The sequence below is a fragment of the Filicampus tigris genome, chromosome 8 (assembly GCF_054856515.1).
Source record: "Filicampus tigris isolate MCC_2025a chromosome 8, RoL_Ftig_1.0, whole genome shotgun sequence".
Lineage (NCBI taxonomy): Eukaryota > Metazoa > Chordata > Actinopteri > Syngnathiformes > Syngnathidae > Filicampus > Filicampus tigris.
In genome coordinates, this window is record NC_141224.1 from 16,769,252 (window position 1) to 16,782,884 (window position 13,633).

Here is a 13,633-nt window from a genome sequence, read left to right on the forward strand (position 1 = left end):
CTCTCTTACTGTCTTCATCACACATTATTCCACACTCTACCCCTCTGGCTGCCTTTACCACCCTGCCACTTAGCACGTTACCAGTGAAAGGTGAAGAATATTACTCATGGTGTTTTGCTCTACTGAAACACTCCCCTCAGGGCTCACACGTGGAGCCAACAACACACACACACACACACAGACTTACTTCAAAAGGTACATAGTCTGGGGGCAGTTTCTCCAGCATGTCGTCAGCCAACCTGGACACCACAGCCTCTCTGGTCTCCCCTCCCCCTGTTGAGCTATCTTTGGGCTGAATACTGAGAATTGTGTCCAATACGTCCTTTGCCAATTTGCTTTGGTAGGTGATGTCTGCATTTGGGTGCAGACCAAACACCTCTGGAGTGTCATAGGCTGGGAGACCCTGAAGAAAATAACATGTTATCATACATGGTGTTGTGATCAGACATGTGTGAATAAATCTTTAAGGGGCCCTTCCATAATAATCCCATTTTTTTCCCGCTGTTTTAGGAATTCTGAAACATTCAGTATGTCAAAATGAGTCTGTGACCTGTTTAAGGTCAATGTGGTTTGTGGATTGGATACAAAAGCTGATAAAAGAAAAAAAAAAGAGGCTTGAAAAACGCTTGGATCCCAAATTTGGCGCCGTTGTGATGTAGGATCATGACTCATTATTCAAGTACATGCCCACTTCGTGGTTGCTTTACGCCCACTCTACTCAGGAAAAAGTGACAGCGACAATGCACGTCTAAAATGATACATTATCTGCCAATCGTAGAGGAACTGAAAAGGAAACTGATTCAATTGATTTGGAGAGAAACTCCAAAGGATTTTGGAACCAGAATTGTGTTCGGTTTGGCACATTTCGTGGAGGATGGCTTCATCAAGTCAATCGTCTTTCACACAGGCTACAACTGCATTTCCGGGTTTGAAGAGATAAACAGCCACACATGCACACAGGTCTCAAGTAGCTTCTGGCGGCTGCAAGGTCACTTTGCATCATTATTTATTTATTTATTTATGCATTCATTTATTTATTTATTTATAATCCAAGCGTAGCACACTTTGAGAACCAGCTTGTGAACATCTGCATTCGTGCTGCAGTGCTAATTTGCGCTCAGAGTGCTCGCTTGGTGGCTGCGAGGTCGCCGGACGTCAACATATCGGTGGGAAACCGATGTCGGTTTTGTCAACCCCAAACCATTTACAGACTACGGACAACGTGGACTCGGGCCTTGCTATCATTCCCCGCTGGACACTCCTCCATACTTGAAACGTAGCTTGGCTGCAGTGCGGACAGAGTCATGAGTCCTGCCCGCTGATTCGACGAATGGTTATCACTTCCTCCTCCTCTGCCGTCAATGCACACTGATTTTCCAGCATTTCCACATACTTTGCGGCCGTCGACTGACTCGAGTCAGAGGCAGTATTAATACTCGATAATGTAAAATTACACATCGTGAAAGCAAGATTGACGATGATAACGATAACGATATATATCGCCCACCTCTATCTCACGGCCATTGCTAAATCTTGCAAAGAAGAAGCCTGAGGTCATCTCTGTAGCCTTAACATTCCATAAAAAAACACACACAAAAAAAACCATATGATTTTAAAATATATGCAGCATCCATGTTAGCCAAATCACTTAACCTCATTTTGCTGCGCTTTAATTCTAAATTAAAAAATGAGTAGTGGGTCTGTCTTATATGGGAGGTGGTGATGAGAGAGTAACCCTTGAGTGCGCAACACTATTAACTTTTATCCATTTGTCTTTGGGGAATTTTGACTATGATCTTGTCTTCCTGATTAATCCTAATTTAAATACACAATTTATTGGATGAGCTCATACATACTTGTGTCCAAGCAAAAGGAAATAATCAATGAATATGTTTTTTGTCTTGATAGAAAATATGTACAGTAGTATAACAGTAGCTGTATGAGGCTTTCTTTCATCCTCTATCCGAACACAATAAGCTTTCAGAGCCTGCCAGCCACAAACATCCGTCATAATGAAACAAGCAGAGAAGCTGCCCACAGCAATTCAGCAAACTGATATAAATCTGAAATATTGTGTGGGAAAAGGGAGTATGCTTGCACTTAATCTGGACTCAGTGGTCTAAATCTAGATGTGATAAAACAGTGACATTGTTTTGTAACGAAAATTGCTGAGCTAATCGTACCTGGATATATGCAAGATACTGGTCCACACTGGAACATTTTGGGATGCTATAGCCTTCATAGAAGTTGAATGCAGGTCCAAACATTTCCTCACTAAACCACACTTTGGCAAAGGTGTTGAGTAGACGCTTATCATAGTCATCGGTCACGCGGCCGCCATACTGAATTTCTCCAATCATATATCGCACTGTAGTCCATGACACACCCTGTGGATCATTTTAGAATAACAGTAGACAATAAATGACATGATGATCCCAAATTAGACAATGATGTTCAGTAAATGCAATGTGTGTTTATGTATGTACAATTGTACACGTGTAAATACATAGATTGTGCTCCGATCCATTGGACATTGATCAGTTTTTCACAGTAAAGTACGTGACCAGTGATGACCAATCAAAGCCTTTTTTGGCCAATTGATCACCATAAGTGGCCAATGGTTCTTAACCAATGTGTCCTGTAACCATTTAAAGCAGTTGCAAACAATTAAGAATGATGACATTTTTTTTCCCCAGAAACCTACAACAAAACTTAATTGCAACAAACATGACTCAGTCGGCTACACAACAGATAAACAATGTACCATTTATAAACAATTTTACTTTCATTGTGGAATGGAAGGTGGAATTCACCTGCATGTGACTATTTTACACACAACGTAAAGTCACGGTTTGTTTGAGGAAAAAAAAAAAAAAACACACACAAACAAAAAAAAAGTATGACATGAATGTGAGTGTTAAATATGACACATCTGCAACAACTGGTAACAGAAAAGGATCTATGACAAGGATTAAAATCCTCATAATTTCAATAAATTAAATATATTGCGCCACGCAATGCATTCTGGGAACCAAGTGGCTAGATATGGCACCCCTGTGCAGTGTGATCACTGCAACGTACCGGCAAAGTGTTGTGTCAGTCTATGTGGCATTAATGATGATGTCATCGAGCCACGTTTCTGCCTTGCCGGTTGTTAAGTGCACTCGTCGTGGTTTTTCTTTGGATTCATTTAGTTTTTCCTTTAATTGAACAATAAAAACAAGCGACCAAAATTTACCAACAGCTTTTCATTTCCACCTTCAGAGTGTGAAGACGACGACGCTGGGCCAGTGACGTCAAGCGCGTACTAAGTCAAACGGCCAGTGGGCGAACTCAGTTCATGAAAATATTGAGTTTTCTGTATCTTTTTTTTACGCCTTTTCATTACGTATTTACCAAAGCAATCATTGGAATATTATTATTTGTACTTGTACTCCTTAAAAAAGTTTTTAGGGTACGTTTTTTCTCGTCTCCGCTTCACTTTAACTCAGGAGATGCTGCTGGCACCTCCAGAATGAGGCAAACCTGAAATTATGATCATAACTCTCTGTGACCTGACAGTTTTAGCTGGTTATTCAGGCAAAAGCCCTTATGGAGCCCTTCTTGGAAATGAGGGCCATTGTAGGCTACTACTTTCATAGCTGCGCAAAATTGCCACTGTCCAATGAGCTTTGGAAAAGGAGCCAAAACACTTTCCCCAGCTGCTCAGGATAGCACACATCTTTTCACCAGTTTGTTGTTACACCACACCTTATTCAGCATTAATGACCATTTGACCACTTTGTTAGCCTTCATTGTGACATGACACTGAATTATTGCAACTTATTGTGACTCGCAGATGATGCACTCAACGATTTATTGCACGACCAAGGCCACCTTTTGTGGGAATTCAGAAACCGACACAGTAAATATCTGCTCTTCAAAATATTCTCGTCAAAGGTTACTGTTTTCCTACCTTTTTGACGTCAACGTCGTCAAGGTGATTCTGAACAAACTGCACGGTGGCGTTAAAGTCTGCCTGGTTGAACTCATAGGGAATGTTCCATCCCAGGGGGCCATACTTTCTTCTTTCCTGTACAGTGCTGTGAAGAAATGCAACCCCATACAAAATTGGCTTCCACTGGGCCATGTTGCTGACATCCAAAAGGTCCTGGTTAATGCCTGGTGAGGGAAACGTGGATAAATGCATTAGCTACAGGTGTAAAATTGGAGTTATGACACAAGTCTTCCGGCAGCAGAAAGCCTGGGTTACTACTGCGGATTTTTTGCCACCAACTCAAAGGGGTTTACAAATCTCAATGATATCACAAGCTGTCCATGTGGATAAAAGTGTAGTGGAAAGATTTGAAACAGTAGGTCATCATAAAAGTGTCCAGGAAGTAAAGGTGGTTTATTATTTAGTACTTTAGTGATCGAAAAGTCATAAAAGAAGAACCGTTTTGTAGGCTTCAGGGAATATATGTGGTTCAATATATTCTACATGTGTTTCAAAGCTCATAAAGAACTGAAATTATCCACTGAAGCAAGGACTGAAGTGCTGAAGCTAAGTGCACGCCACAACTTTCAATTGTCCCTCGGGAACCTCATGAATCCCCTCCAGCTTGAGGCAGGCAGACACAGCTGGTTTATACAGGATCATTATTTTTTTCTCACACTCTAAACAAAACGGCCACATGCTTATTTAAAATTTCAAGAACCTTGCATGCTGTTAGTGTTAGATCATACAAATTTCATGAATTTATCGGCAGATTTTCTCTGCACATTCTTCTGCTAAAACATTCACAAAATATGTTTTGAGCAACAGGAAAGGAATGTTTATGTTGATAATCGACTTCCTTTTTGCAATCATCTATCAGTCTCCTCTGTGATAATGAACTACGGATCGATCTGTTTACATTTCTGCTCATTTCTACTATATTTATGCTTGGCAACGATCTCAGACCAAAGTAGATAATTGACTGAGGTCAGGATGTGTGAATCTTTATTCCTAGCACAACCACATTTCTGCTGCCCTGGTTTGTAAATCCTGATTATCAGTTAACTGTTAACTGTTTTCCTTTCAAATTAACATCAGCAAAAAACTGGTCCTGCCATCTCAGGGTGGCTTCAGGGCAATTATTTTGGCTTAAAATGCCCAGTCTCCAAATTAAATTGGAAATTCGCTTGTTGTCACACTTATAACGTGCCAATAAATAAATCCCCTAAGATTACAGTGCTACCTTGATTTATGAGTTTATTTTGTTCTGTGACCAATTTTGTAACTCAATTTAATTAAGTATCAAATCAATTTAAATTTTCCCTCTGGAAATTAATTGAAATTGCATTAATCTGGTCCAACAAAGCCTCCCCCCCGCCCTCAATAAAATGCCACCATTCTGTATGTTATTTTTTAAAATAAAGGTGCATAAAAACACAGTACAACATAATTAGCGTAATAGGTGAAATTATTGTGAAAAAATGTTAAGATAACTTTGAACTTTTGAACTTTATCCATATGGTGTATGCTTCCAATCAGGTTTTAATGAGTCAAGTTCCTATGTTTCTGACTGGAAACAAGCCACACTACTGTACCTCCATACGTCCTTTTGAGGCCCGCCTTCAACCCCTGCGGTGGCTCATTTGTAAACTTGATCGACATTTGGAGAAGGGTGATAGGGAAGTGTCTGTGGACCTCAGTGGTCATCCATAGGCGGAAACTGTCATGGACAAAGTCTGTCTCTGTTATTATGTCCATTAGCTCATCCATGAAATCCAGACCAAGGTGGCAGTTCTGTAGTAAGGCCCAGCCACCCTGAAAACGATGAATATTGCCACTGTTAACTCACTGAGAATGTATAAGATGTAACCAAGAGTCTAAAAGACATTCTTTGAGAGAACATCATGACAGAGCTTAAAGGGGAATACATTTTTGGACAAATGGCACAGCTCCACCTCTTATTACCACTTACATTAGCGATGTTCTGCTGCAAAAGTTTACGGGCATGGACCTCTTGTCCTTGTCCCATGGAAACATATCTGGTCTCAATCTTCAGTCGTTTTCCCAAAGCAATGATGGAGTCTGTTGGGTCAGAGCCCATTGACAAGAAACAGATCAGAGGCGTTCGCGAATCGGATTCCTCCCAAGTCTGTTCTAAGTCAAGAATGGCCCCTTCAGTGTACTTCTCCCCCATGGCATCCATTATGTATTTACGGGCCTGTAGAAGAGGATCAAAGAGATGTGAGATAAATGACGCAACGATAATTCAGAAAAAGCAATTTTAGACATTTTTTTCATGTACTTCCTGCAATGCTGGTTACCGAATGAGAGGTTCAAGGTCTCTCTTCCCTTCCTTTTGAGTCAGGAGTAAAGCTTGCTTTAAGTGAACATAAAAGGACAGCTGCACTACTGTTTTGTGAGTGCAACAAAAACTCCACTTCAGGCTTAAAAGCATCATGCAACAAAACAGTCTATCAGGAGAAAAGTAAATGCCCATTAGCCACTACAGCTACCCGAGCTCAGAAAGGCCGTGAAAGACAAATGGTTTATCAAATACTGTGCATGCCTGTCTTAATTTATTGAAAAGCTTTGACCTGGAGATATATTAAAGTAAATTATGAGCTTTTTAGATGCAAGTAAAAAAATAAACATTTTTATTCAATTTCGAACTGTGGGCTGTGTTTTTGATTAACCATCTGCCATTACTACTATGTTGTTTCTTTCACAGAGCGCTTATTGTCTACCAAGGCTAGACTGGCAATCAAGCATGCTGGGCAATTTCCCGGTGGGCAGGCAGTCTTCTGGGATGTTGATAGATGTTTTTTGTTCTAAGACACCAGCCCAAAATGTCGAAACGGTGGCCCATTACTCCATCATTTTTCCGCTTAATGTGGACCATCACGTGACCAAACCCGGAAAACAGGTTAGCGGACTTCAAGTGTGGGAAGCGATAGCCAAGACAACGATGGGCCGATGACATTATGGTGTGAACTTGAACTTTCTCGAAGATTGTTTTCTTTACCACTGGTGTCTTCAGACAAAAGTTAAATATATGTATACCATCTATTTATAAACATATGATATGATATGTAAACACACAAAAAGGCTAAACAGCAGATATCTTTATCTTTGGTAGCTCTTGATTACGTCTTGTGCATAAAAAAATACGTTGTACAAATGTAATATTCCTACAAGTAAGTGCTTCGTATTGTTTTACCAAATGTGAAGATGGTTGAGCATAACAATTTCAGTCAGTCTATCACAACTGTCATTTCTAACCTGTGCAATGGTTCGGTCGGGACACCAGCAGCGAATAAGAAGAAGGCGTCTAAAACAGTCCAGTGCCTGATCGTAGGAGTTTGGGACCTTTTCCTCCTCTGGTGCTTCCTTATCAAACCACACCTTCCACTGCTTCTCATTGCGATTTATCTGTGAGTAAAGTGTTAATTTAAATGCTAGAAAAATGAAAAATAGCAAACATTTTACCAGAGCTGGGCATTTTCACTAAAAATTGAGTGTCCGTTATTCGTCATCCGTCTGCAGCGTGGGTACCCTACCGTCGTCCGTCATTCGCCTTTTATTCCGGGGAGACAAATAGTACCTGCCTATGGGCCGATCCGGCTCTGATTTTAAACAGGCTTCCGTCAGCATTTCTAAACAAAAAAAAAAAAAAAATAACCATCTACCCACCCGCCTCACCTTTTGTGTGCACTGTGTACCACAATCTGGAAAGCGGTCCGCTTGTCTGACTGGAATCTGAAAAAGTTGTTGCGTGCCTTCGATGAGTCGCTTGTCTGACTGGGAGCCTTTCAGCCTGACACGCTGCTTATGTAGAGCTCTCACCTGCACTGCTTTTTCCTGATTGGTGACCCTCGTTGGAGATCGGCCATCCAATCAGTGCGCTGATGGGAGGGCTCCCGGACATAGAGTGCACTGATTGGATGGTCGATTCTACAATGAAGGCCACCAATCACGAACAAGCAGTGCAAGTGAGAGCTCTACATAAGCATCGTGTAAGTGCTCCCAGTCAGACGAGCGGCTCATCAAAGTCACGTATAAACATTTCCAGAATCCAGTCAGACGAGCAGAGCGCTCATTGAATTTGAACAGAGAGAGTGACTCACTGCCAATATTTGAACAGAAAGAGTGACTCACTGTGTCATGGAAGCCTATTCACATCCTGGTCCATCAATCAAATCTGTCCCCCAAGCAACAACAACTCGCTATTTTTCCTCGCCGTGGCCATCGAAGCCTCGCCACTAAAAATAGACGAAAGATGGACTACAGACGAAAGACTGTGCTTAGTCCATCTATTTTATTTTTTTTCCCGTCATTCGTCAACCATCAGCAAAACGGGCATCCTTCACAGGCGGATAGACCGTCACATAGACGGAATGCCCAGCTCTGCATTTTACATATCAAATGTTAACCTCAGCATTGGAAAGGCAATTCTGCTTTGGTTGAACGAGCTCAAGTGATCAGAAATTAGCATAAACACAAGGAGAGGAGCTATCGTAGGTTTCTATTAAATGATGAAATATATTCCACATGCACTCCTCAAAACACATCACTAATTGTCCTAATGGGTTTTGGGAACATAATGAACATGGGCCTTTCTGCAACCAATCCTCAGCATGTTCTGCTAGTACTCTAGTTGACACTATCCCTGATTCCGTTTTCCACGTATACGGTGACAAAATCCTCTCTTTGAATAAATGACATGACCCACAGTATGTACAGTGGTACCTTGACTAATGAGCTGAATTCATTCTGTGACTAAGATCATTATTCAGTTTACTCTTATATCAACTACATTTTCAGATTCAGAGTCAGAGAACTTTTTATCGCCAGGGATTCCCCATTGAAATGAATTGAAAATCGTTTCAACTCCCCCATAAAAACATGTTTTTGTGTCATGGTGATCAAAATGTATTGTAATGGTTTTCTGTGGAGTAGTCCCACCTCCTACAACATTTAGACATTTGATCATTGCATGCCTTTACATTCAAAATGTTCAAACAAGTTGTCATGATATGCCAATCATACCGTATTTCTATACATTTCCATGAGACTATCCATTACGTTTTTCCCAGGTGAATGTGGCAAGCATTTGATCAACAGGCTTTTAAAATAGCTCAGCACAAGAGAAGCTGTTCTTTGTGATGTGGATGCGAATTGGTGGTGTTTCCCCTTTGTGCTTTGCAGTGCTGTCTTTGCCTTTCTGTGTTGCAGTGACATGATGCTGTCAACAAATGACAGTGCAAACAGTATAAGCGTATTTGTGAATCTTGTCCATTCTTTTATCAATCTTCCACATAGACTAAGGTGTAACCTACAAGTTAGAATGATCGTCATCAAAACTTTAGCTGCAGTTTACATCAGAACAGCCCTTCAGAGTATACTGTTATAGTGACATAACATAACTATTTAATTGTTTTGTCCGGACACAATGACACAACCACTTTTTATTCTGATGGCTGGCACTGACATGTTCAATGGTACAGATATTTACTTTTGAGAGATAAACTAAGGATTCTGAGCTAGAAACTCGCTTTTGCAGATAATCCATGGGGTTTTCCTACTTGTGTATTGTATTATATACAGTGTTTTATGTTAATTTATTGGCTTTATTTATGTTTTTATTTATATTTTATATTATTTATATCTATATCAATACGTGTATCACAACCTTTTATTGTTTTTTTATTTATTGTATTGTTTGTAAAGTGCTTTGTTATAGCTCTAGCTGTTATGAAATGCGCTATGTAAATAAAATTGTATTGTATTGTATTGTTTTGTGTGAATTGCTTTGAGAAATGCACTTACAGTTTTGCAAACATAGGATGATCTGAGAGTTGTACCAAAGTGACTGAGAAAAACAGTAATAAAGATCAATATAACTGTATTGTAGATAGGAAAACTTAATTGAATAAAAGAGAATGTAAAGAAATAAACAGGTTTGTTGACGGCCATCATAAACGCATGAACACAATGTAATCAAGCTGAAAGTCACACACACGTTTTACATGTAGAGCAGTGCAGTTGTGTGTGTGATGTCTGCCTTTAAAGCGAAAGTCAACAAGAAAATGTTCTATGCAGCCCCACTAGTTTTAACAACTAATCATGGCTCAGCTTCAGAAAACAGGTGAGCCGTGGTTGGTAGTTACCTGATCCCTGAGCAACTGTGATTACATTTTCAGTCGACATCATGTGGCTAAATGGCCGCCCCCTGAGATGGCTAAAACTGAGTGGCTTTTGCAATGGGTTAACTCATATTTCACAAACGCAATGTTAATTAGAATGGTTGTGTTTACAACAGTGAAGGCGCATAGAACATATTATTGGAAAGAAAATTTGGGGGTTGACTTCCACTTCAAGGGATATGACCTTGTAAGTGACATCAGGAGCTGCAGCCAGTCAGATTGACGGTTTACCAGACGGTTAGCTCAGTGTTAGCGTTTTAGCGTCTGCTCCATGCTAGTGCGTCCATTTTGGATATTCGTGTTGGACTGTTTGTCCTCTTTAATGAACAGCTTGAAGTGCATCGCCAACTTGTTTTTACTTCACTCAAGTGGAGGCGTATATTAAACTTGTAACACAAGGCAAACACAAACACAAGCTATAGACCATAACTTAAAAAAAAAAAAAAACTCAAGTTGGCCCCACGTAAATCAAGGTTACACAATATACAGACATACAGCACGTGTAGATACAGGATGATGTATGTCGTATAAATCACGTTACACAATAAATATGAACTTGAAATGACAATCAAGAAAAGCCAAAGTATTGTTTTGGGTTTGAAGTTTGAGTCAGACAGGGACTCAGATGGTTTGATTTTTCTGTCTCTCTTTCTCTCTATGGAGGACAGACAGCACAATCTTGGAGGCTAATTTCATTAAACAAAGAACTGTTAATCCACCGCTTCATGTTAATTATCAAGTCAGGAGTACACGTGTGTACTAGTGTGTGCGTGTGCACGTGTGTTTGTGTGCTCACATGCTTTTCAAAAACTAATTGAAGTTTCTCGAACTAAGCTCATTTTACAGAGCACTGACTTTCTCATGCCATATGGGAGCTACCTGGCTGTCAGTCACCCATAAATGTGTGTGTGTTTGTGTGTGAACATTATCCTATGGTGCGCATGTGTGTAAAAGACTTTGATGTGCTTCTAAGAGCAAATAACATCTTTGACAAATATCCATAGGGACCCAGAAACACGTGTGTTGTACCTGATCCAGTACATCAGAGAACTCCCAGTGTTTGCTGAGTGCCACAAGATTGAGCCAGGTCATGTCAAGTATCCATTTTGCTGGTTTTGGAGGGCACGCCTTTAGGTCCAGGGATGCACCTCCTGAATGTTACAACAAGTCACAAACATGTATTCCGTCATGATAGTGAAATTTCAGACCTTCACTTGCTTATAGTCAAATGAGCAACTAAAAACCTGTTTGAGCTAACGAGTGGAAATCCTATCTCTACTTAACTAAACACACCACTGCCTGACAGTGAGTTTTTTGTAATGCCACTGTTTTGTGAAATGAGACTAAGTGGATCAAATGATACCTTATTGTAAAAATGAATTCATACCGAGTCACTGTTCAACAGGTCTGAGGTGGCAGATGGTGGATCTGGATGCATATAGCCGACTGTGTAAGCTTTGGCCTTTCAAACTGTCCAAGCCTGTTTTCTTTTTTATTACTGCGCTGAGGAGAAGTTGGCTTTGGTACTAACATGTTTGAAATGTCTATAGACAGCCACTAAATATATCATATAAATAAATATAATGTACCATAATTATAATTTTAGTTTAACCTTGTCGCAGAGCCTTTCGGGCTCTTTTCACAGTTATTGCTTTTATCTGTTGCAAACTGGCACCAGACTGCAACTGCAAGGTCACATCAGGTGTACATATATATATGTATAGTTAACTAGTGCATTTTATCCAGGTTGTTAGTAATCCACTTGAGTCAGTTCATGCTTTTCAAGACAGCTTTAATCATTAGCTAACAGAGATGGACATTCCGTCCCAGGGACGGACAGACGGCCATTTTAGGGACGAGGACGGACGATGAGAAGTTTTTTAAAAATGACGGATTAGGCAAGGACAGAAGTGGGTTTTCGTCCATCCCTGTAATTGTCCCATATCAGGTAAAATACCTTTAAAAAGAAAGACCACTGTTCTCTTCTGCGATACCACACTCACAGGCACCGCCTGCCCTCACAGGCATGCTCACAGGCCTAGTGGTTCAACACATGTAATACCATGGATTATGTCACAGGACACCCATCTCACTGACAAGTAAAGGGGTGGATAGAAATTATATTTTGTTAACTGTTAACATTTAGTACATACTTTGTCCTTGCCTGGGACATCACTAGAGTGTAAAAATCTCTCCAAACCATCATTCATGCTCATGCCAGCGGCACTTGAAGCTACCTGGAAGTGGAAGTCTTTCATTCTCCTCCTAAAATAACATTGCATTATTTTGCAATAATTATTTTTATAGCAAAATAACACAATAAAAACAGAAAACCTATTGCGTTATAACAATAAGTTATACAATAAATTATAACGCAATAGGTTTTGCAATAAAACGCATTATAATGCAATCTTACATATTCTCGTGATGTCCCCTGGCGAAATACTATCTTGGGGTGATACTTGAACAGTTGTAAAAAATTCAATCCACTCACGATACTCCCACCTGCTAAGTGGATGTGAATTGGAAATTAGCCAGCTAATGAACTTTAAATAATATTGATGAATTATTAAACCTCTGTCGTTAGCCTCTCTTCCACAAAGTATTTTTTTCTGCCAATATAAATCCCAGATTATACCTGTTCTCCATATAGGCAAAAACACCCGGCTGGCTTTAAAACAACCATCCAACATTTTCAGGAAGTAGAAACCATAAATGTTCATTTAAATGCAAGTGATTTGCTCACATACAGTATTTATCATTCACCTTTAATAAGCGTGTGAAAGTCCTCATGTTTGACCCTGCTGCATTGCATGTCGATCTTCAGCGTCAAGAGCAAAGTAAAGAGAAACTTGTGCTTTTCGTACAAGCCCCGTGCTGCATACTTGTACACCTTGAAGGTCATGAACTCTATAATGTTGGCAATACGCTTGCTGGTGATGGGACTTTTTAAGGATCTGCAGCATACAATAACATATAAAGAAAGCAGCATGATTATAATATTCAATATGATCATGCTGACAAATTCGTAAACAAACCCCACGTCCATAATACAGTATTAACATAAAATCACATTATTGTCCAGCTGATGCCATGGAATCCAAACATGATCTTTGACTCTTGGTGATTCTGCTGACATGTATAAATTATAAAGTATTGGATCTAAAATTGATCCTTGGGGAACCCCACAAGACAGCCTGTGACATCCTGACATTACAAGGAAACTTCACCCATGGTAAAATTCCCTGCCCGTGACATAGGATGAAAAACAGTTAAAAATAGTACTTGAGGGTCTGATCATATTGTGCAGCCTGTTTGAAGTACTATTGTGGTCTACTGTATCAAAGACTGGACTTCGTCCCAGTAGGACTAGGACAGAGAATTTTATCATGTCCATGTTAATTCCAACGGTTAAAATCTGTCCTGTCTTGGTACTGTGATTTGTCCTAAACCC

The 13,633-nt window shown here is 40.0% G+C and overlaps 1 protein-coding gene across 1 annotated transcript in view; it reads right to left on the bottom strand.

Moving 5' to 3' along the window:
- Window positions 1–13,633, bottom strand: part of dnah5 (dynein, axonemal, heavy chain 5) — a 99,168-nt gene that overhangs the window by 8,740 nt on the left and 76,795 nt on the right. The window contains exons 77-84 of the mRNA XM_086037467.1: window positions 12,946–13,136; window positions 11,209–11,330; window positions 7,256–7,405; window positions 5,949–6,194; window positions 5,572–5,791; window positions 3,956–4,161; window positions 2,184–2,387; window positions 188–403 (exon numbers count right to left, since the gene is read on the bottom strand). Coding sequence (XP_085893593.1) covers window positions 188–403; window positions 2,184–2,387; window positions 3,956–4,161; window positions 5,572–5,791; window positions 5,949–6,194; window positions 7,256–7,405; window positions 11,209–11,330; window positions 12,946–13,136 — 1,555 coding nt within the window. The remainder of the gene's footprint in view (window positions 1–187; window positions 404–2,183; window positions 2,388–3,955; window positions 4,162–5,571; window positions 5,792–5,948; window positions 6,195–7,255; window positions 7,406–11,208; window positions 11,331–12,945; window positions 13,137–13,633) is intronic.